The following is a 24,287-nucleotide window of genomic DNA, read 5'->3' as shown; positions in this document are numbered from 1 at the left end:
CTGCTGCATTCGCCAATCCTAATTGGGAACCCACCGCTTCTGCAGCGCCCGTACTTCCCCCATTCTCATCCCCAACCAAATGCAGTCAGCTGCATGAGAGGCATTTTCTTTATGTCCTCCCGAGTACCCCTACCCAACGCCCCCCAAAAAGATGTTGTGTCTGCAGCAAGCGCGGATATAGGTGTGACACCCGCTATTATTGTCCCTCCTGTCCTGACAATCCTGGTCTTTGCATTGGTGAATGTTTTGAACGCTACCATACACTAGTTGAGTATTAGCGTAGGGTACAGCATTCCACAGACTAGGCACACTTTCACAGGGTCTCCCAAGATGCCATCGCATTTTGAGAGACCCGAACCTGGAACCGGTTACAGTTATAAAAGTTAGTTACAAAAAAAGTGTAAAAAAAAAAAAAAAAAAACACATACAAAAATATAAAATAAAAAAAAAAATAGTTGTCGTTTTATTGTTCTCTCTCTCTCTATTGTTCTGCTCTTTTTTTACTGTATTCTATTCTGCAATGTTTTATTGTTGTTATGTTTTATCATGTTTGCTTTTCAGATATGCAATTTTTTATACCTTACCGCTTACTGTGCTTTATTGTTAACCATTTTTTTGTCTTCAGGTACGCCATTCACGACTTTGAGTGGTTATACCAGAATGATGCCTGCAGGTTTAGGTATCATCTTGGTATCATTCTTTTCAGCCAGCGATCGGCTTTCATGTAAAAGCAATCCTAGCAGCCAATTAGCCTCTAGACTGCTTTTACAAGCAGTGGGAGGGAATGCCCCCCCCCCCCCCCAATGTCTTCCGTGTTTTTCTCTGGCTCTCCTGTCTCAACAGGGAACCTGAGAATGCAGCCGGTGATTCAGCCAGCTGACCATAGAGCTGATCAGAGACCAGAGTGGCTCCAAACATCTCTGTGGCCTAAGAAACCGGAAGCTACGAGCATTTTATGACTTAGATTTCGCCGGATGTAAACAGCGCCATTGGGAAATTGGAAAGCATTTTATCACACCGATCTTGGTGTGGTCAGATGCTTTGAGGGCAGAGGAGAAATCTAGGGTCTAATAGACCCCAATTTTTGCAAAAAAGAGTACCTGTCACTACCTATTGCTATGATAGGGGATATTTACATTCCCTGAGATAACAATAAAAATGATTTAAAAAAAAAAAAAAATGAAAGGAACAGTTTAAAAATAAGATAAAAAAATAATAATAATAATAAAGAAAAAAAAAAAAAAAAAGCACCCCTGTCCCCCCTGCTCTCGCGCTAAGGCGAACGCAAGCGTCGGTCTGGCGTCAAATGTAAACAGCAATTGCACCATGCATGTGAGGTATCACCGTGAACGTCAGATCGAGGGCAGTAATTTTAGCAGTAGACCTCCTCTGTAAATCTAAAGTGGTAACCTGTAAAGGCTTTTAAAGGCTTTTAAAAATGTATTTAGTTTGTCGCCACTGCACGTTTGTGCGCAATTTTAAAGCATGTCATGTTTGGTATCCATGTACTCGGCCTAAGATCATCTTTTTTATTTCATCAAACATTTGGGCAATATAGTGTGTTTTAGTGCATTAAAATTTAAAAAAGTGTGTTTTTTCCCCAAAAAATGCGTTTGAAAAATCGCTGCGCAAATACTGTGTGTGAAAAAAAAATGAAACACCCACCATTTTAATCTGTAGGGCATTTGCTTTAAAAAAAATATATAATGTTTGGGGGTTCAAAGTAATTTTCTTGCAAAAAAAAATTATTTTTTTATGTAATCAAAAAGTGTCAGAAAGGGCTTTGTCTTCAAGTGGTTAGAAGAGTGGGTGATGTGTGACATAAGCTTCTAGATGTTGTGCATAAAATGCCAGGACAGTTCAAAACCCCCCCAAATGACCCCATTTTGGAAAGTAGACATCCCAAGCTATTTGCTGAGAGGCATGTCGAGTCCATGGAATATTTTATATTGTGACACAAGTTGCGGGAAAGAGACAATTTTTTATTTTTTTTTTGCGCAAAGTTGTCACTAAATGATATATTGCTCAAACATGCCATGGGAATATGTGAAATTACACCCCAAAATACATTCTGTTGCTTCTCCTGAGTACGGGGATACCACATGTGTGAGACTTTTTGGGAGCCTAGCCGCGTACAGGACCCCGAAAACCAAGCACCGCCTTCAGGCTTTCTAAGGCCGTAAATTTTTGATTTCACTCTTCACTGCCTATCACAGTTTCGGAGGCCATGGAATGCCCAGGTGGCAAAAAACCCCCCCAAATGACCCCATTTTGGAAAGTAGACACCCCAAGCTATTTGATGAGAGGTATAGTGAGTATTTTGCAGACCTCACTTTTTGTCACAAAGTTTTGAAAATTGAAAAAAAAATTTTTTTTTTCTCGTCTTTCTTTATTTTCAAAAACAAATGAGAGCTGCAAAATACTCACCATGCCTCTCAGCAAATAGCTTGGGGTGTCTACTTTCCAAAATGGGGTCATTTGGGGGGGGTTTGTGCCACCTGGGCATTCCATGGCCTCCGAAACTGTGATAGGTAGTGAGGAGTAAAATAAAAAATGTACGCCCTTAGAAATCCTGAAGGCAGTGATTGGTTTTCGGGGCCCCGTACGCGGCTAGGCTCCCAAAAAGTCCCACACATGTGGTATCCCCGTACTCAGGAGAAGCAGCTAAATGTATTTTGGGGTGCAATTCCACATATGCCCATGGCCTGTGTGAGCAATATATCATTTAGTGACAACTTTGTGCAAAAAAAAAAAAATTTGTCACTTTCCCGCAACTTGTGTCAAAATATAAAACATTCCATGGACTCAACATGCCTCAAAGCAAATAGCTTGGGGTGTCTACTTTCCAAAATGGGGTCATTTGGGGGGGGGTTTATGCCATCTGGGCATTTTATGGCCTTCAAAACTGTGATAGGTAGTGAGGAGTAAAATCAAAAATGTACGCCCTTAGAAATCCTGAAGGCAGTGATTGGTTTTCGGGGCCCCGTACGCGGCTAGGCTCCCAAAAAGTCCCACACATGTGGTATCCCCATACTCAGGAGAAGCAGCTTAATGTATTTTGGGGTGCAATTCCACATATGCCCATGGCCTGTGTGAGCAATTTATCATTTAGTGACAGCTTTTTGTAATTTTTTTTTTTTTTTGTCATTATTCAATCACTTGGGACAAAAAAAATGAATATTCAATGGGCTCAACATGCCTCTCAGCAAATTCCTTGGGGTGTCTACTTTCCAAAATGGGGTCATTTGTGGGGGTTTTGTACTGCCCTGCCATTTTAGCACCTCAAGAAACGACATAGGCAGTCATAAATTAAAGGCTGTGTAAATTCCAGAAAATGTACCCTAGTTTGTAGGCGCTATAACTTTTGCGCAAACCAATAAATATACACTTATTGACATTTTTTCTACCAAAGACATGTGGCCGAATACATTTTGGCCTAAATGTATGACTAAAATTGAGTTTATTGGATTTTTTTTTAGAACAAAAAGTAGAAAATATCATTTTTTTTCAAAATTTTCGGTCTTTTTCCGTGTATAGCGCAAAAAATAAAAACGGCAGAGGTGATCAAATACCATCAAAAGAAAGCTCTATTTGTGGGAAGAAAAGGACGCAAATTTCGTTTGGGTACAGCATTGCATGACCGCGCAATTAGCAGTTAAAGCGACGCAGTGCCGAATTGTAAAAAGTGCTCTGGTCAGGAAGGGGGTAAAACCTTCCGGGGCTGAAGTGGTTAACAGTGAGAGACAGAACAAAAATATCCAGAAAAAACGCATTTCAAAAAAGTTATAAATTGATTTGCAGTTTAGTGAATGAAATAAGTATTTGACCCCTTTGCAAAACATGACTAATTAGTGGCAAAACCCTTGTTGGCAACCACAGAGGTCAGACCTTTCTTGTAGTTGGCCACCATGTTTGCACACTCAGGAGGGATTTTGTCCCACTCCTCTTTGTAGATCCTCTCCAAGTTGTTAAGGTTCCAAAGCTGATGTTTGGTAACTCGAACCTTCAGCTCCCTCCACATATTTTCTATGGGATTAAGGTCTGGAGACTGGCTAGGCTACTCCAGGACCTTAATGTGCTTCTTCTTGAGCCACTCCTTTGTTGCCCTGTGTTTGGGTCATTGTCATGCTGGAATACCCATCCACGACCCATTTTCAAATGCCCTGGCAGAGGAAAAGAGGTTCTCACCCAAGATTTGACAGTACATGGCCCAGTCCATCGTCCCTTTGATGCAGTGAAGTTGTCCTGTTCTATTAGCAGAAAAACAAAGCATAATGTTTCCACCTCCATGTTGACGGTGGAGATGGTGTTCTTGGGGTCATAGGCAGCATTCCTCCTCCTCCTCCAAACATGGCAGGTTGAGGCCAAAGAGCTTGATTTTGGTCTCATTTGACCACAACACTTTCACCCAGTTCTCCTTTGAATCATTCAGATGTTCATTAGCAAACTTCAGACGGGCAGACATGTGCTTTCTGAGCAGGGGGACCTTGCGAGCGCTGCAGGATTTCAGTCTTTCATGGCGTAGCGTGTTACCAATTGTTTTCTTGGTGACTATGGTCCCAGTTGCCTTGAGATCATTGACAAGATTCTCCCGTGTAGTTCTGGGACGATTCCTCAGCGTTATCATGATCATTGAAAATCAACAAGGCGAGATCTTGCATGGAGGCTCAGACCGAGAGAGATGGACATTTATTTTCTGTTTCTTCCATTTGTGAATAATTGCACCAACTGTTGTCACCCTCTCACCCTGCTGCTTGGCGATGGTTTTGTAGCCCAATCCAGCCTTGTGTAGGTCTGCAATATTGTCCCCGACATCCTTGGACAGCTCTTTGGTCTTGGCCATGATGGAGAGATTGGAATTTGATTGATTGCTTCTGTGGACAGGTGTCTTTTATACAGGTAACAAGTTTAGATTAGGAACACTCCCTTTAAGGGAGTATTCCTAATCTCAGCTCATTATCTGTATAGAAGACACCTGGGAGCCAGAAATCCTGCTGATTGATAGGGGATTAAATACTTATTTCACTCAATAAAATGCCAATCAATTTATACCCTTTTTGAAAAGGGTTTTTCTGGATATTTTTGTTATTCTGTCTCTCGCTGTTAAAAATAAACCTTTGCGAGCATGTAGCAGGGTCCTGGAGACACAAGCATGCTGAGAGACGCGGCAGTTTTACTACATGCTCGTTTTTATCTGTCCTGATTTAAGTGCAATCTAAATATATTATTCCCATCTACCTATATGGGCTTCACCATGTGCTGTTTTATATGATTGTTTCATTGGTGATACCATCCTCCTGACTGGGAGAAAGCATTTTGATTACACCTGAGTGCTGGAAGTCCTGGCTCTTTTGGTTATCAAGAGCGGTGGTTGATACAAGCCCTTTCCGTATGATTTCACCACATTGAATCATCCAATAAGGCAGTGGAGTTGGAGTAACTGATTAGTTTCTGATTATATGCCTGCTGTTATCTTCCATCTGGTAAGGGGATTAGATTGACACTGTGGTGTGCTTTCATTACACACTGAAGCTGGTGCTGGGATTTCATCTCTCCCATCTTATTGAAAGACCGTTTGTTAGGTTTCATCTTAATAAATAAATATATATATTTTGGGGTTCTAAGTAAATTTCTAGCAAAGAATACTGATTAAAAGGGTTACTAAACCCTTGCGTTTTTTTAAAGAACAAACGTCATACTTACCTCCACTGTGCAGTTCGCTTTGCACAGAGTGGCCCCGATCCTCCTTTTCTGGAGCCCCGCATTGAGTGCCCACGGCGGAGAAGCGCTCTCCTTGGTGGAAACACATGCAGGTGGGCTCCGGCCCCCGCGTCATTGGATTTGTTTGACAGCAGCGTGAGCCAATGGCTGCGCTGCTATCAAGCTATCCAATCAGGACACAAGACAGCAGCTAGAGCTGGTGCGCTCGTTCCCAGCTGGAGAAAGACAGGGTTCAGGTAAGTATAAGGGGGGCTCTGGGGAGGCTGGTACACAACAGGAGGTTTTTCAAGTTAATGCATAGAATGCATTAAGGTAAAACATTTGGAGGGTTTACAACACCTTTAACTTGTAAGCATCAAGTGTCAGAAAAAGCTTAGACTTTAAGTGACTAAACTGACCTAATTGGCAGACCAAAGTTCACCCTTTGATCTTTGAACAGAATGATACAATGGGGTTGATTTAACTGGAGAGTGCAAAGTCTGGTGCAGCTCTGCAGAGAAACCAATCAGCCTCCAGGTTTTTTTTTTCAAAGCTTAAATTTGAACAAGCTGAAGTTAGAAGTCAATTGGCTACCATGCACAGCTGCACCAGATTCTGATTGCACCAGTATTAGTAAATCAACCCCAATGTTTCTTTTTATCTCTCTTTCAGCGCATGTTGTTGAGAAAAACTGCTAGCTGCTTTTTTTTTTTTTTTTTTTGACAGCTGTGAGCAGGAATTGGCTCTGCACTTGTTACATGAATCGTGGAAATGCCAGATTGAGAGCGTGTCGGGGGTTGAATAAAAATAAGAACTTTTTAAGGATTGAGCATGCATGTCTACTAAGGAGCAGATTTATCGAGGAGCTGTAGATGGGAGAACTTGTAGATCAATTTGACCTGATCCCATAGTGTCACTAGGAGCATTCACTGCAATAGGCCTAATAGTCCTTGGACCTGACGACACATTTGTCAAGTTTGTTGGGTGCCAGAAGATCTAAGTCCAACATCCCTCACTTGTGGCAAAAGACTTGGAACATCTCTGGGAAAGGGACCATTCCCCAAGATCCAGATGCCGACAACTGAAAAAACCACCTGCCCATTGTCCACAACTGGAATGTGGACAGTGGACAGGAACCTGCAGTCACAATCAGGTCTGCATCTCATTGAACAGCACAACCCCTTGTGCCCCAATATGGTTTATAGAAGCCACTGCCAAGGACATCAGAATTCTTGTCCGGTAGACCATGCAGCTAGGAGGTCCAGAATGTTGATGGGAAAACCAGGCTTCCTTCCACGACAAAGTCCCCTGCACCAAGAAGGCATCCAGAGCCCCCCCTAGGCCAACAGGCTGCCATCCTTGGTGTATACCTACCTTTCCTTTCAGGAAATCCAGATCCAGATTGCAGCACGATGTGGGAAATCCACATGGCAGGGGGTGTCTGGCCACATTACACTGTCTAAAAACCAATTCAAAATGTCCAAAATGTTAAGTTGCAATGGTATGGAGTGAAACGGTTTATGAGGCCACCATCAGGACTCTCATGCAGGCATGAATTGAGGACAAGAATAAATACAGGGAACAACACAGGAGGAGTGCTGGAAGGGTCTAGTTTGTGACCCCTGCAATCTATGGCCTCCAATAGAGTGGAGATCCTACCCATAAAAGTCAGACGTGGCTGAGAACTTCTCTCTAGATATATAGGAGTGTAGAGGAGTAGTAAGCAATGGAGCCCTGCATGGCCGCGTTTTCGTTAGATTGTGACAGTGAGCAAGGGGAGAAGAACGCTCGCTTGCTGCAAAAACATTTTAATAAACATAATAAAAACGTGGTATTGCAATTACAAGTGTCCATCTTCAGATGACCCCATTACATATTCGTGAAAATTTGTTGTCACAGAACCCCATTTGGAAGATGGCACTCTTTTCTTCTCAAGACAGTCAACTGGGTTTCTTCACGGTCCTAAAGAAGCTAGCTTGCTTCTCAATAGGCATTCTTCAGCTTCTTGGGGATCTCCTATAAACTACTCATACTTTTGATACTACTACTACTTTTTGCTACCGAGAGGAAAATAAAAAGCTTCACAGCTTTAAAGAAAAGCAGTTACAAGAAGAAAAAAAAAAAAAAAAAAAAAAAAAAGAAGAAGACCACCCCTATTACCCACAAAAGAAGCAGGGCCAAACTAGCACTGGCCCCACCTCTCTAAATAACCCCCATTGCGATCCAGTGCTTTTTTTTTTTTTTTTTTTTTTTTTTGTAAGCACACTCATAAGTCAGAATGTGCAAGATTTAATTTCAGGTGGAGATAAAAGGCACAAAGTGGATTTTTCAGGGTACTATTTAGGCACAATTAACATTTCTAGTTGTTACCTATCAGATTAGTGCCGCTTTACTTTGAGTTCAGAACCATTTAATACATTTCATAGAGCTGAGGATAGCATTTCTGCAACAACCCCAGCAGTTTAACATTTGAACAGTGGAAATAAAAATAGGATTTTTATAACAACTTAACTGTAAAATCCTTTTCTTTGACTACATCATGGGACACAGAGCCTTAAGTAATTACTTAATGGGTTATGGGCCACCTTCAAGTGTTGACATTGGTATACCCAATACAGGAAGTTGACTCCCCTATATAACCCCTCCTCCTTCCAGGAGTACCTCAGATTTTATAGCCAAGCAATATACTTAAAGCCCATAAAAAGAGGGGCGGGACCTCTGTGTCCCATGATTTACTCCAAGAACAGGATTTTACAAGTAAGCGGTTATAAAAATCCTATTTTCTTTATCGTACATCATGGAACACAGAGCCTTAAGTAATTACTTAATGGGACGTCTCATAGCAATGCTACTTGAGGGTAGCGAGACAACTCGTAGGGCACCCCCAGACCTGAGGACTTATACTGCTGCCTGCAGCACACTGCGCCCAAAAGGCTATATCCTCATTCCTCCTTACATCCACTTGATAACATTTTGTGAATGTATGCACTGAAGAACAAGTTGCGGCCTTGCAGATCTGAGCCATGGAGGCCTGTTGACGCACTGCCCAAGAAGCACTAACCTCTCTGGTAGAGTGCGCCTTCACTTGAAAACGGGGGAATTTTACTCTTCAAATCATAAGCTTGAATTATCACTTGTTGAATCCACTTAGCGAGAGTGGATTTCGATGCTGCCTGTCCTTTCTTAGGACCCTCTGGCAGAATAAATAAGACATCGGTCTTAAAGTGGATGTAAACCCGAAAATTTTTTTTTTTTTTTTTTTATATATATATATCATACTGTAGAGTATAAGATTTCCTATCATTTGAGTCCAGTCTTGCCACACAGAGTTAATCCATCTCTGAGCAATCCTCTTATTGTTCAGTGAGAAAAATCTTGACAAACTGAGAAAAACTTTGTCAAATACTCCCCCTTGCTGTGAGTGACAGGTGATTTACATCTCGTGCACTAGCCTAAGACACATGCAGTATTTTTTTAATTCCCTCCCCCACTCCTTTCTTCAGCAGCTCTGCAAGGATTGGCTGTTCCACACCTCAGCATGATTTGGCATGCTGAAGTCATGTGGTTACTTTCCTGTCTTTTCACTGGATGTTAGAGATCATAGCAGAAGTTCAGTGTTAGAAATACACAGGGGAGTGTAGAGGTGGACGGGGAGTCTACTGACATCACGACTCCACCCACCGAGCACCAGACAACAGACCAACCCACAGAATATGCAGTTTTTCGGCTCTCATAACAGACAGAGGGGAGACATTTGACAGGTAAAGATACATGCAGGAGGCATGTATATCCTTATAGATAACCCCTATGGCAGTCGTTTAGAAAGGATGACATTGGGTTTACATCCACTTTAAGAAACAGAGCAGTTGCCTTTAAAATAGATTTTCACTGCTCTCACCACATCAAGACAATGTAGTGACTTCTCTTCCCCGGAACATGGTTTTGGAAAAACGATGGCAGGACAATATCTTGGTTTAGGTGAAAACCTGAAACTACTTTTGGCAAAAAGCCTGGACGAGGGCTTAACACCACTCTGTTCTCATGAATAATCAAATATGGCTCTTTACAAGAAAGAGCAGCCAATTCCGAAACCCTCCTTGCTGAGGATATAGCAACCAAAAATACCAGCTTCCTTGTCAGAAGCACTAAGGGAATATGCTGTATTGGTTCAAATGGCTGTTTTTGCAACACTGACAAAACTAAATTCAAGTCCCAAGGGCTCTAGGGTGATTTAACTGGCAGATTAATCCGCATCTCCCATTGCATAAAACCCCGGACTAAAGAATACGTAGCAAGCGGTCTTTGAAATAAAATAGATAGGGCCAACTTAATCTCTACGCCTAATTGTAGAAAGGCAAGAATTCTGCCTATGATATATCTCCGAGGGTGCCAACCCTTGGATTCACACCAGGAAACATAAGCCTTCCAAACTCTATAATATATAGTTCTGGAAGCTGGTTTCCTTGCATTAATTAAAGTTGAGATAACTGACTTGGAAAGCCCACGTTTCTTCAGAATGTGGGTTTCAATAGCTAGGCCGTTAAATTTAGCAGTCGTAAAGTAGGATGGAATATCGGCCCCTGTGAGAGCAGGTCTGGTCTTAGTGGGAGGGGCCATGGACCCTCCACTGCCATCTTTATGATTTCTGTGTACCATGACCTTCTGGGCCATGCTGGTGCTACCAGAATTACCAGCTTTCTTTCCAGCTTGATCCTTCAAAGAAGTCGTGGCAGCAACTGAACAGGGGGGAATGTATAGATCAGTGAGAACTGATCCCACAGGGTTACCAGTGCATCTGTTCCACATGCGATTTGATCCCTTGTCCTGGACACAAAGTTGACCAACTTCATGTTAAACTGGACGCTAGAAGATCTATGTCCAAAGTCCCCCATCTTTGGCAAACAGCCTGAAAAACGTCGGGGTGAAGAGACCATTCGCCCAGGAATAACTGCTGGCGACTTAAGTAGTCCGCCTGCCAATTCTCTACTCCTGGAATGAAAACTGACGATAGGCATGGGACATTCTTTTCTGCCCAAGTTAGAATATGGTTCACCTCACTCTGAGCTGAGAGACTCTTGGTGCCCCCTTGGTAATTAATATAGGCCACAGCCATGGCATTGTCGGATTGGATCCTGACAGGACAATTCTGCCCGAATCTCTAGGATATTGATGGGCAAGGCCCTTTCAGTCCTTCACCACTGTCCCTGGACAGTCGTCTTCTCTAGTACTTCTCCCCAGTCTCAAAGGCTGGCATCTGTCGTTACTACTTTACAGATAATTGGTCTAAAAGATTTCCCTTTCAGCAGATTCTGGGTTAGTAACCACCAGCTGAGGCTTTGGGCCACTCTAGGGGACATCCGCATTGGCAAGTCCAAATCTTGGATCGTTTTGTTCCAAGCAGACAGGATACCGTTTTGCAACAGTCTCGAATGGAACTGTGCATAGGGAACTGCTTCAAATGAAGCTACCATCTTTCCTAACAACCTCATGCAAAGGAGAATTGAGGGATCTCTTTTTGACCTGACCATTCGCACCAGTTCCCGTATAGAGCTGATCTTTGCCGGAGGAAAGAACACCCTTTTTTGGGCTGTGTCTATGAACAGTCCCCAAATACTCCAGCTTTCTTAGCGGTTTTAAGGAAGACTTCTCTAGGTTGAGAATCCAACCCAGACTTTCCAGGTAACTGGTTGTAAAGTGTACACTTTGCTCCAAGCGTGCCACTGACTGGTCTATTAACAGATCGTCTAGGTACGCCAAGACTGTTATGCCCTGTGCCCTTAGCCTGGCTAGAGGTGGGGCCAGTACTTTTGTGAACACCCGGGGTGCTGTAGCTAGCCCAAAGGGCAAGGCTACAAACTGGAAGTGCTGTTCTACTTTGAACCGAAGAAACCTCTGGTGAGCAGGGAATATAGGGACATGCAGATATGCATCTCCGGTGTCGATGAACGCCAGAAGTTCTCCTCATTGTAGGATGGAAACTACTAACTTTTGAATAAAACCCAGAACCTTGCTCTTGTGTGGGAATCTGTATGATCACCCACTGAGCCAATAACCGGTCTAGTGCTTGAAACAGGGATAGTATTTTCCCTGGATCCTTGGGAACGTTTGATCTCAGAAAACAAGGCGGTGGAAACTCTCTGAATTCTAGAGAACCCATCTGTCCTGAATTACCCTTTGCCAGACTTCTGAGTATTTCAGATGTCTTCCCCCTACTCTGGTGGGGGGGGGGGGGGACGCCTCTTCATGATGAGGCTTTAGTGTTCTGCTTTGCAGATTTGCAGCCCCAGGTCTTCTTTTGTGCCTGGGTCTGACCCTGAAGTTTTCCTCTAGAGTCTGACGGCAGAGGCTGTCGCCACTGCCTAGAGGTGGATGCCCCTGGCGCAGGAGAAAAAGTCAGTTCAAATGAAAGACGTTTATACTTTCCTTTGACTGGCAAAAGAGTACTCTTTCCACTAGAAATTGTCTGGATGTATTTATCCAAATCATCGCCAAAATAGACGCTCCCCATGAAAAGGGAAACTAGTCAGAAGCTTTTTACAAGGTGCTTCGGCTGCCCAATTCTTTAACCAAAGGGTTCTACGCATGTGTATTAGCACAAGTGCAAGGCGGGACCGCCTGGTGAATAGAATCTTTCATAGCGTCTATAGCAAAACATAACGCCTTTGGTAGTTCAGCCAACTCACAGGCCTGTTGTGCAGGGACCTCTTTAAGAGCATATGTAAACTGGTCTTTTAAGGAGGGGCAGATGCCTTTTGTGGCAACTGCAGGTTGAGTAACAGTCCCTGCCAAAGAAAAAGAGGATTTTAACAGGAATTCCAACTTTTTATCTGTTGGATCCTTAGGCATTTGTGCATGGTCTACTGGACAAGTCAAAAATTATTCACACTGGAAATGGCAACGTCAACTGCTGGAACTTTCCATCTTTTGTTGAATTTTTCCTCCATGGGATAGAGAACTGAGAATCTCTTTGGAGGGAGAAAATGCTTATCTGGATGATCCCATTCAGCATAAATAAGCTTCTCTAGTAATGCGTGGACAGGAAACGCATGCAAAGGTTGTGAAGGTTGTGAAGGTTTCAAAGAACCAAAGAAAGAAACCGGACTTTCAGCTGACTCTGTTAGGGGTAGCATGAAAGTGAAGCGAACCATCTCCGTAAGGATTTGTACCTCAGATTGTGAAGCTGAATCATCAACTGTTTCCTCCGCAGAGGAATGATCGGTTTGCTCTTCCTCTTGATCCTCTGAGGGTAATACCTCACCCTGTCCGCATTGTTCCCTTGGTAAAGGGTTTGAAGTGGGAAAGAGGGATCTAGCACGCTTCCTATCCCCCTGAATAGAGGATGCGATTAAAGCCGCAAATCTTCCTTTCTAAGCCTTGCAAGGCAGAGAACATATACAGGAGCTTAAGTGTGAAAAGCAGTTGCACCACCAATCGGTTCCAAAGACTCACCCTGGCTTGCCATGTCAGGTATCTCCAGAGAGGAGGACAGTGTGGAGGCATGACTGGAGTTCCTAGCGCCTGGGGGTGGAACTTTTGGTGCCTTAGTAGTAACCTTGGAAGCCATAGTACAAAGCACAAAAGCAGAGGCACTGTAAGAATATACTATTTACTGCAATAGTAAGAAAAAAATCAAATGGCAGCACAGTTTAAACTGATGCCAAACAATACTGTCTTTTCCTGTACTGAAAATGCCTGTGTACACCTCTCACATGCTCCAGCGCTCCTGTGTCAGCTCTCCTTCAGCTGCTCTGTAAACACATATACCCTGTTTCCCCCAAAATAAGACCTAGCATGATTGTCTGTGATGGCTGCAATATAAGGCCTACCCCCCAAATAAGCCCTACCCTGTTTCCCCAAAAATAAGCCCTACCCTGAAAATAAGACCTACAAGGACTTTAACTATGGCTTATTAGGGGGGTAGGGCTTATATTGCAGCCATCACCGACAATCAAGCTAGGTCTTATTTTCGGGGAAACAGGGTAGTGATAAGATCGTCAGCTTTTCTCATCCGCCCCCCCCCTTCTCAGGTGTAAACCTGATTGCCCTTGTGCTTCACAGGATTCACAGGAGTCCGCACACGGCGCTGTCCGCTTTAGCCACGCCCCCTTTTCCCAACCTGCCCTCCTCCTCCTTCAAGGTAAGACATAGTTCGCGCAAGCGGCACGCTACAGGTCTGAGACACATACCAGGGAGGAGAGAGGCTGCAGCCGCGATGCAGCGTTCTATGAGAAAAAACCCTGTGCATGAGGAGGGTTCTTAGCAGTCTGAGGCTGTTATAAGTGTGCTGTTTTCAGTGAAATGTCACACTGTCCACTGCTTACAGGATGTTTATCGTACCTTCACAGTACCCGTACCAGCCACTCAGTTTCCCCAATTTGGGGGAGAGGATTAAAGAACCCCCCCTCCAGCTTCTAGGACACACGCTGTTTGTAGCACAGATTGAAAGGGTATGTGTACTGTAACTCCCTCTAGAGGAGACTTTAAGGCATTACAATGTTAATATGGAAGAAAAGGCATAGGTGGACTTTGCAGTTCCTAAAGCTTTTCTCTTACCTTTTCCTCGCTGCAGGATACTGCTGAAAACAGACAGATCCAAACTTCACCCATCACGGCGGGCAGCGTAGTAAAACCTTCAAAGACCAGGTCCCTTTTAATAGGGGTTCCACTCCTTCGGACCTGTATAGCACCCCTCAGGACAACTTTAGGTAAAGTAGCAAGACCAAAAAGAGTCCCGTTTCCTAGGGTCCAGCCCCTCAAAGAGAAGCGTACAGGCAAAACCTCGTTCTTCTATGCGAAGCTCGGGTACCATCCTGTGGCCGCAGTGGCATGGATGGATCCAGTTGTGGAGGTTTCTTAAATCCAGTGGATCCCTCCTCAGAGCACATTTTCACTCGTGACCAACACCTTAGACACTGGCGAAAAAACTGAGGTACTCCTGGAGGGAGGAGGGGTTATATAGGGGAGGTAACTTCCTGTATTGGGTATACCAGTGTCAACACCTGAAGGTGACCCATAACCCATTAAGTAAATTAAGTAATTACTTAAGGCTCTGTGTCCCATGATGTGCGATAAAGAAATATTTTTGCAGGGGTTTCATTATAAACAGCACTTCACATCATTATAAGCACAGGCCCCTAGAAACTGCAATTACAGCTTGCAGAAAAAAGTATTTTCTTTTAGAAAAAAAAAAAAAAAAAAAAAGGATGGAGTTATTTTTAGACTCTCGCGCGCGCCCCCCCCCCCCCCAAAAGAAAAAATATTTAAACCTTAAACTGAATTAACACATTACAAAATAATTAGGAAGGACATAAAGGGCCAAAATTACTTATAAAGGATAAAAGCACACAAAATTAAAGAATTCCTGTGGATGTATTTACCTGCATACCATTAAGGACTCCATTCAGTAAATTTACCTTGTACATATTTTTCATAATTGTACAGCGTTTACCAGGCCCACTAATGGGTCTACTTAGAAAACAAAAAATTGCAAATAATACTTTCATGCGTCTAATATATGTGTGAAATGTAATTTTCTATTTATTTCATATAGTGCCATGCATCATAATACAGTATTTACCAGACTGCATTCAGAAAAAGATGGAGCCGATGATCAAATAAAATAAAGAGAAAATTAAAATTCACATATAATACACACAGTATATGAAATCATTCTCAACTATTTTTTTTTTTTAAATATATACCCCACTCTTCTGTATGTGCCATTCGCTGGATATGTCAGGCATTGTACCATGTCACTGTGTAGGACTTTATATTGTTCTACAACTGTTTCAAATAAAGCACTCTTATTTTGTTAAAAAACAAGATATAAATTATTACATGGGATAGAGAGATAGCTTATATTTTATATATATATATATATATATATATATATATATATATATATATATATATATATATATATATATATATTCATAATAGGGTGGTCATCAAGCAGAATTTCTAGACGTTTGACTATCACTATGTACATAGGCAATTTAACCTTGGTTAATGCAAGAATGAACGAAAAGAAAACCTAAATTTAAAATCACATTGACCTTTAGAAGAAAATAATGCATTACCACCGCAAGAGATTTGAGCAACACTTGTTCAGTTAAAATTAATAACAGTTATTATTTCCAAGATACCCCACCTGAGTTCCAGTTTCTCCAGTAATGAGATTAACCTCTTCAGGCTTCGGAATCATGTAAGTAGTCAAAGGGCTCACAATATGCACTTGTTTACCATCGTGCCATGGTAGGACCCCAGAGTGATGAAGAAATATATATGCATATAATGTGCCATTATTCCTGGTTTTCTTGGGTACAGTAACATTCACAGTTCTAAAAAGACATATATATACACACACGTGTCATTAGCTGTATATCACACAATTGTAATCTAACTATGGAATATGAAATATAGAACAATTGCTCCATTTCTACAAGCAATGACCAGCACCCGTAATTTAAAATACATTTTAGATAAATATAAATGGGTGCCTTGCTTAGGGCAAAAATTTATATATATATATATATATGACGGAAAGTATTCAGACATGCATAGCATATTTTCCAAGCACATACTGTAGCTCCTTCTATCCTGATGCAAGAAAACACATACACACGAGCTTCCACCACTAACAAAATAATGACTTGCATGAAACCTACACCACCCTCCTAAGTGCCGGTTCACACTAGACGCGGCACGACTTGCAGGTCGCCTCACACGACTGCCGGGGCGACTTGCAAGACGACTTCTGTATAGAAGTCTATGCAAGTCGCCCCCAAAGTAGTACAGGAACCTTTCTTCTAAGTCGGAGCGACTTGCGTCGCTCCGATTAGAACGGTTCCATTGTACAGAACGGGAGGCGACTTGTCAGGCGGCTAGGTCGCCTGACAAGTCGCCCCCGTGTGAACCGAGCCTAACACTTCAAGTGAGAAAATGTTTTCCAGTAAGCTTGTACACAGGTTTTTGCAAACACACACAACCACTTTCTCTAGTATTTAAAGAGGCAGCTAAATCAGCAATTTCACCAACAGTGTTGCTGCAGGTACATACAATAAAAGAAGATACATATAATAAGAGTTCATCAAAATTATAGAACAAAGGGCCAGGGTCACTGGGAGTTGTCAATGGGAGGAAGAATAGTGCCTCAGCATTGGTTTCAGTGCGAGGAAAAATAGCACCCCATAATTGGCATTAGTGGGAGGAGACATAATGGCTCATTGTTAGAGGCAGTGGGAAAAGAAGCAGTATCCAAAACTTGGTGTGAGCGGAAAAAGAAATTGTATAACAGTTGGTGTCAGTGGGAGAAGGAATAGTGTCCCATGGCTAGTGTCAGTGAAAGGAGGGATTGTGCCCCATTGTCAGTGCAATTAGGAACCTCTCTTGCTTTGGCTGGCAGCAAGAAGGGGGATTGCTAGCAAGTTCAGAGTGGAGCAGAACAGCGCAGGTAGCACAGAAAGTTTTGGCTCTTTTTGGTCATGTGAACAGCTTCTTATCCATCTCTGTAAATCCTAGTGAACCGGGCAAACAATGTAGCTTTACACATTTATTTAAATGCCTTGAATAAAACAGTTTTGGGAAACAATTCAAATAGTTGGGTTTAGTTCCACTCATGGTTCCCCAAAGCAGTTACAGCACATCTGGAAAGTATTCACAGTGCTTCACTTTTTTCCACATTTTGTTATGTTATAGCCTTATTCCAAAATGGATTCAATAAATTATTTTACTCAAAATTCTACAAACAATACCCCATAATGACAACGTGAAAGAATTTTGTTTTAAAGCTTTGCAAATTTATTAAAAATAAACAAAAAAATAAAAATCACATGTACATGAGTATTCACAGGCTGTTCTAAACTTCTTCCATTTACAGGTGATGGAAGCCACTGTGCTCATTTGGACCTTTAATGCTGCAGACATTTTTCCATACTCTTCCCCAAATCTGTACCTTGATACAATCCTGTCTCCGATGTCTACAGACAATTTCTTGGACTTCATGGCTTGGTTTGTGCTCTGACCTGCTAACTGTGGGACCTTATATAGACAGGTGTGTGCCTTTCCAAATCATGTCCAATCAACTGAATTTACCACAGGTGGACTCCAATCAAGTTGTAGAAACATCTCAAGGATGATTAGTGGAAACAGAATGCACCTAAGCACAGTTTTGAGTGTCATGACAAAGACTGTGAATACTTATGTACATGTGATTTTTTTGTTTTTTTATTTGTAGTAAATTTGCAAAGATTTCAAACAATTTTCTTTCACGTTGTCATTATGGGGTATTGTTTGTAAAAATTTGAGGAAAATAATACATTTAATCAATTTTGGAGTAAGGCTGTAACATAACAAAATGTGGAAAAAGTGAAGCACTGTGAATACTTACCGGATGCACTGTACATTAGAGGCATTATATATTATATTCAATAGTGAAGCGCTTAATCTAAATCCTATTAATAGTGCTTAAATAGTGATTATTATAAACTAAATACAATTACAAACCAGGAAAAATGTGATCCACATAAATGTAAATATAAAGTCCCATCCAATCTTGATCAATGTGCAAATCCCAAATTCGTAAAAAAAAGTCCAAACATATTCCCAATATAGTGTTCCATACACCATCCAATCTGTATACAATCGGTGCACAAGTTATAAACTCTTCTCACAGGTGATACGTGATCTTTTCCATTTCACTCCACACCTCTTGGGTATCATCTCACCTGATGGTGGGGGGTCAGTCTGTCAGTGCTCAGACCATATGCCGTACACTGCATCAAATTGGTCTGCATGGCTGTCTTCTCCCAGAAGGAAGCCTCTTCTAAAGATGATGCACAAGAAAGCTTGCAAACAGTTTGCTGAAGACAAGCAGACTAAGGAGATGGATTACTGGAACTAAGTCCTGTAGTCTGATGAGACCAAGATAAACTTATTTGGTTCAGATGGTGTCAAGCGTGTGTGGCGGAAACCAGGTGAGGAGTACAAAGACAAGTGTGTCTTGCCTACAGTCCAGCATGGTGGTAGGAGTGTCATGGTCTGGGGCTGCATGAGTGTTGCCGGCACTGGGGAGCTACAGTTTACTGAGGGAACCATGAATTCCAACATGTACTGTGACATACCGAAGCAGAGCATGATCCCCTCCCTTCCGATTAGTACTTGTATTCCAAAGGGAATTAGTATTCCCTTTGGAATACCAATTCCAACATGATAACGACTCCAAACACACCTCCAAGATGACCACTACATTGCTAAAGAAGCTGAGGGTAAAGGTGAAGGACTGGCCAAGCATGTATCCAGACCTAAACCCTATTGAGCATCTGTGGGGCATCCTCAAACAGAAGGTGGAGGAGCGCTAGGTCTCTAACATCCACCAGGTTCATGATGTCATCATGGAGGAGTGGAAGAGGACTCCAGTGGCGACCTGTGAAGCTCTGGTAAACTCCATGCCCAAAAGGGTTAAGGCAGTGCTGGAAAATAATGGCTGTGTGTTGAGTTATTTTGAGGGGTCAGCAAATGTACACTGTTATACAAGCTGTACACTCACTACTTTACATTGTAGCAAAGTGTAATTTCTTCAAGGTTGTCACATGAAAAGATAGAATAAAATATTTACAAAAATGTGAGGGGTGTACTCACTTTTGTGAGATACTGTAATAGAGTCGATATTTCAATGGTGGTGTGCAAAACCTGCCCAACGTGATGATATCACTGCCCCTCCTCACACGCTGCGCTCCAATCAGCTTTGTCAAAGGCTCTACGTTTTTAGTTTTAATATAGTGGTGTTAAGTAGAGTAGAGTATTGCAGGGTACCTATATTTATTTCGCTGCTACTATGGACATTTTTTATTACATACAGACCAGAGCAGTTAAAGTGGAAGAGGTGTTTGCACCTAAAACCCATAATCAAGCAGGTGACACCCATGCCCTATAAACAAACAAAAAAAGGAGCCTTTGACAAAGCCGATTTGAGCACAACGCGTAAGGCAGAGAAGCGACACCATCACGCTGGGCAGGGTTTGCATGCCACCTTTGAGATATCGACTCCAGTTTATTTTATGCCTGTGGATATTTTAAAAATGTAAATGCAATTTATGTGTTGAGAGATCAATAAATTTTTAGAAGTCTGCACTATTGGGTTCTCTTTTTTTGCTTGCTCCCGTGATCCATCTGGGAACCTGTCTTAATGCAGAGCCTGAACCTGTGGAGAAAGACTGGAGCTGATATTTATTAAGAAAGCACAATTGACCCTAATATCCTATTGAGGTCCCCTGAATCAAGTGAGAGGACACCTAAGAGGTGAAGGGAACTGTGGGTGTGGAGTGAAATGGAAAAGATCACGTATCACCTGTGAGAAGAGTTCATAAATCCTGCACAGATTGTATACAAATTGAACGGTGTATGGGACACTATATTGGGAATCTGTGTTTGGACTTATTTATGAATTTGGATTTTGCACACTGATCAAGACTGGATGGGACTTTATATTTACATTTATGTGGACCGCATTTTTCCTGGTTTATATTTGTATTTAGTTTATATGACTTATATTGATTTAATCATATTATGAGTTGTCACAGAGAGTGCTTTATATATAATGTATAATTATCACTATTTAAGCACCATTAACAAGGTTTAGAGGAAGCGCTTTACCATTGGATATAATTTATATTGCATTTGACAGTGTGGTGATAACAAACAGGTGTAGGTGGTAGCCGTTTTTGTTTTTTTAAGTACATTAGCAAAAGGTATCTATTTATTTACATTAAAATGCATGCCGTCTTACACCAAGCTTGCCTTAGAAATGCTGAGTTTGTGCATATCTACAGGGAATCTATACCATCATGTTAAAATCTAATAATTGCGTTCTGCACAAATTAGGATTTTTGGGTTACCTGTAAAAAGCTCTCTTAGTAATTACTACATGGGTTATGCTGCCACCTTCAGGTAAATGCACACTGACCAGAAAAAAGGCAGGAATTCTTGCCCAGGCATAACCCCCTCCCAGGTCGCTCTGCCAATTCTCAGTTTTATATCAAGCAATAAGGTGCACAAGTCAGTGGGGAAGGATCTCTGTGTACTTTGATGCACTCCAGGAAAAGGATTTTTACAGGTAAACCAAAAATCCTATCTTCTTAAGAGAGAAGCTTTTTTTTTTTTTTTTAATCATACTTTCCTAGCTGGATCGATGCCGCATCTGTCCCCTGCTGGCTCTGACACTGAGAACAGTGCCGATCGCTCAGTTTTCACAGCTCCGTTAGCAGAGAGCTGGTGCTTCTTGTCTGGTCATTTGCCTAGGCTTATGACATCATGCACAGCTCTCTCACGTGAGATTTTGCCAGAAAGGGAGGGGGGTGAGTCATAAGAGGGCCAATGAGAGTTGTTGACCTGGAGGTGTGCCTCTGTGTGTCTGTAAAGCCAGGAAGTGAACAGGCAGAAGCTTCAGCTGCCCACACTTAAAATGGTTGCAGCCAGACTCAGTGGAGGAAGATTTCTGTAGCATATTTTTGGCAAGTAGAGAATCATAGTATATATAAAATAATATCCAAAGTGGTTGTAGGGAAGCTTGAGAATGGCAAATATGTTATTATTACAAATTATGTGAGCAGACTGCAGTTCCTCTTTAATGCATTCTCTGCATTAAGGTAAAAAAACTTCTATTGTCACCCTCGACCCCAAAAAATGCTTACCCAAGTCCGATCTTAATCCAGCGCTGCTCTCCCCTTCCTCACTGGTCTCACTGAGAGCAGTGGGAGCCATTGGCTCTTGCTGCTGTCAATCAAATCCAGTGACAAGGGGGCAGGCCAAGCTGCACTGTGTGCGTCAATCGACACGAGGGATCGAGCCCGCATGTGTGCCAACTAGGGCTGTAACTAACGATTATTTTCATAATCGATTAGTTGACCGATTAATCAGAGAATAATCTTACATAGTAGGTGAGGTTGAAAAAAGACACAAGTCCAACCTATGTGTGTGATTTATGTCAGTTTTACATTGTATATCCCTGTATGTTACGGTCGTTCAGGGGCTTATCTAATAGTTTCTTCAAACTATCAATGCCCCCGCTGAGACCACCACCTGTGGAAGGGAATTCCACATCCTTGCCGCTCTTACAGTAAAAAAAGTGTAGTGTATAATTTAGTTAATATGTAAAGTTTGATAAAAAAGGCAACTTATTCCTAAATATCTATATGCAGTGGTAAATATAAATAACCAACGATATGGTTAGGGAGCAAAACCTCTAAACCACCCAGAATAGCAGACAGAAGAGACATACAGCAAAACACAAATCACTGTACATACTATTAGGAGGTTGAATCTGGTAAATATCAGAATCAGAGCAAATTTTTTATTTAAAGAAAAAAATTAAAGACGGTTTTGCAGATTTTCAGACAGAACTATAATATATTATGTATGACAGACTCCCTTGTCATAGGCAGGTGGCTTGATAAAAGCTACCTGCGCCTGATAAAAGCTACCTTACTTATGCTGGCCATACAAAAACAATGTCTATCTTGCTTCAAAGAAAATATCCATTTTAAGAACGTTCTTTTGATTTTCTAATGGTTAGTGGGGTCAAATCGACGTTCGTTTTCGACCAGTGATGGGAAAATTCAAAGGAGCAACATAGAAAACTTCTTGGTATAAGGAATTTTCAGACAGTGTATGTGGTTTTCATTCAGAAATTACATTCATTTTAAAACTTCTTTGATTCAGCGAATGTACAAACTTTTTTCGTATGAATAAACTTGATAAGTGTATGGCCGACATAAGGCTCGGTCCACACCTATGCAGTTTGCTTTGGATCCATCTCTGCAGTCCTTTTTGCTGTGCGTTTTTGCATACGCGATTTTGCTGTTATTTGCGTTTTGCATATTTTTATGCTTTTTTTTGACCAATTTGTTGTTGGGCAGATTAAAAAAAAAAGCAAATCGCTGCAAAAATGCACTACATGCTTTTCTGCAGCTTCTCCATTAAAGTCTATTGAACCATAAAAAGCACCGTTTTGCGTTGAAAAAGCGGCTGAAAAAAGCATAGATATTTATGTGTCTCATAGGAAACCATGTTAAATGAACTGTAGTGCCTTTCTGCAAAAAAGCACCACAAAACGCATAGGTGTGAACCAGGCCTAAGACATCTAGTAGCAGCAGCATGCTTTTTTTTTGTATCATCTGTCATAATGGGGTTAAAAAAACAAAAAAAAAAAAACAAAACACGAAAATGAGCCCTTTATAGTACAAAATCTCATTACACATCTTACAATACTGGTAAAAATGTAATTGTAATGCCTTCTATGACCTCCAGTCTATCAGCCTCCACCTTCTCTGGGTTCAGATGCTGATCTTCCCTGCACAGATTCTTTAAAGTGATTTTTTTTTTATACTACAAACATGTTATACTTACCTGTTCTGTGCCATTTTTCTGGCTCCTCTTGCCTTCAGATTGTCCCTATAGCAAGCTGCAAAGTATACTACAGTATACAGTGCCCCTACAGCAATGTAAAAAAAACTTCTGCCTTTAGAAAAACTCCCTTCCTGCCCAGGACTACATGTCCCATGAGGCATTGCTCCTCACACATTCACAAGTTCTCAGGCACTTACTGACATGTATGGATGGTGTACTTAGTTTAGTGTTCTGCTTAGTGTTCTGCACTGTGTCTTCTGACATGTGTGGACGGTGTACTGAGCTGTATGTGTGCTTCACTGTATTTCCTGATATGTAAACAAATAATGCATTCTGTATGCAGGACAACTAATCGATTATGAAAACGATTTTCATAAATCAATTAGTTGTTTCGGCCCTAGTGCCAACACAGGAATTGCCTTCCTATGGTGGTGCACAAAGAGGAGGAAGCCAGAGTGCCGCTGGGGGACCCCAGAAGAGGAGGATTGGGGCTGCTCTGTACAAAGCCACTGCACAGAGCAGGCAAGTATGACATGTTTGTTATTTAAAAAAATTAAATGAACTTATTCCAAATTAAGAATTTTGGATTGACCGAGACAGGTTGAAAAGCAGGATTCCAAAGAGAGGAGACACTGGAACTGGCCAAGTAGAAAAATGTCCTTTAACAGCAAAAGTATTTCAAGCAGTTGAAGCAGAAGTTATAAGTATTTGTGGGCAGCATTTTTTGGAGGTACTCAGGGAAGGAGGTTTGTTTTAATTGTATCAGATCCTCTTCTGATGTAAAAGTTTGTTTATCTTAGCTAATTTATTTAGTGAAAAAATATCAATATTTTGTTGCGCTCATGGCAATAGCGTGCACAACATAAAAAAGGAGTTTAGGAAGAATAGCTACAGTATTTCTAGCATATTAATATGGCCGAACAATGAGAAAAAGGTTTGTCATATTCTCTGAGACAGTTATTTGTTGAACGAGGGGTGGGAGTTTTGTTCAATTAAAGTGATTGTAAAGTCTTGTTATTTTTCAATAAAAATAACAAACATGTTATTACTTACCTGCTCTGTACAGTTGGTATTGCCCTTTGAGTGCCCCCAAAGCAAGGAGCTTGCTATGGGGGAACCCGAGCCGAGCTGCAGCTCCCCGTGTCCATTCAGACACAGAGCTGTGTTTCAGCCACACCCCCTTC

General features: G+C 41.7%; 1 protein-coding gene across 1 annotated transcript in view; it reads right to left on the bottom strand.

Annotated features, from left to right (window-relative positions):
- CLPTM1L (CLPTM1 like) overlaps positions 1–24,287 on the bottom strand; it is a 232,071-nt gene that overhangs the window by 181,328 nt on the left and 26,456 nt on the right. Inside the window, exon 4 of the mRNA XM_073630688.1 lies at positions 15,851–16,040. Coding sequence (XP_073486789.1) covers positions 15,851–16,040 — 190 coding nt within the window. The remainder of the gene's footprint in view (positions 1–15,850; positions 16,041–24,287) is intronic.

Source organism: Aquarana catesbeiana, linkage group LG05 (genome assembly GCF_042186555.1).
Source record: "Aquarana catesbeiana isolate 2022-GZ linkage group LG05, ASM4218655v1, whole genome shotgun sequence".
Lineage (NCBI taxonomy): Eukaryota > Metazoa > Chordata > Amphibia > Anura > Ranidae > Aquarana > Aquarana catesbeiana.
This window is presented reverse-complemented; position numbering and strand designations above follow the sequence as displayed.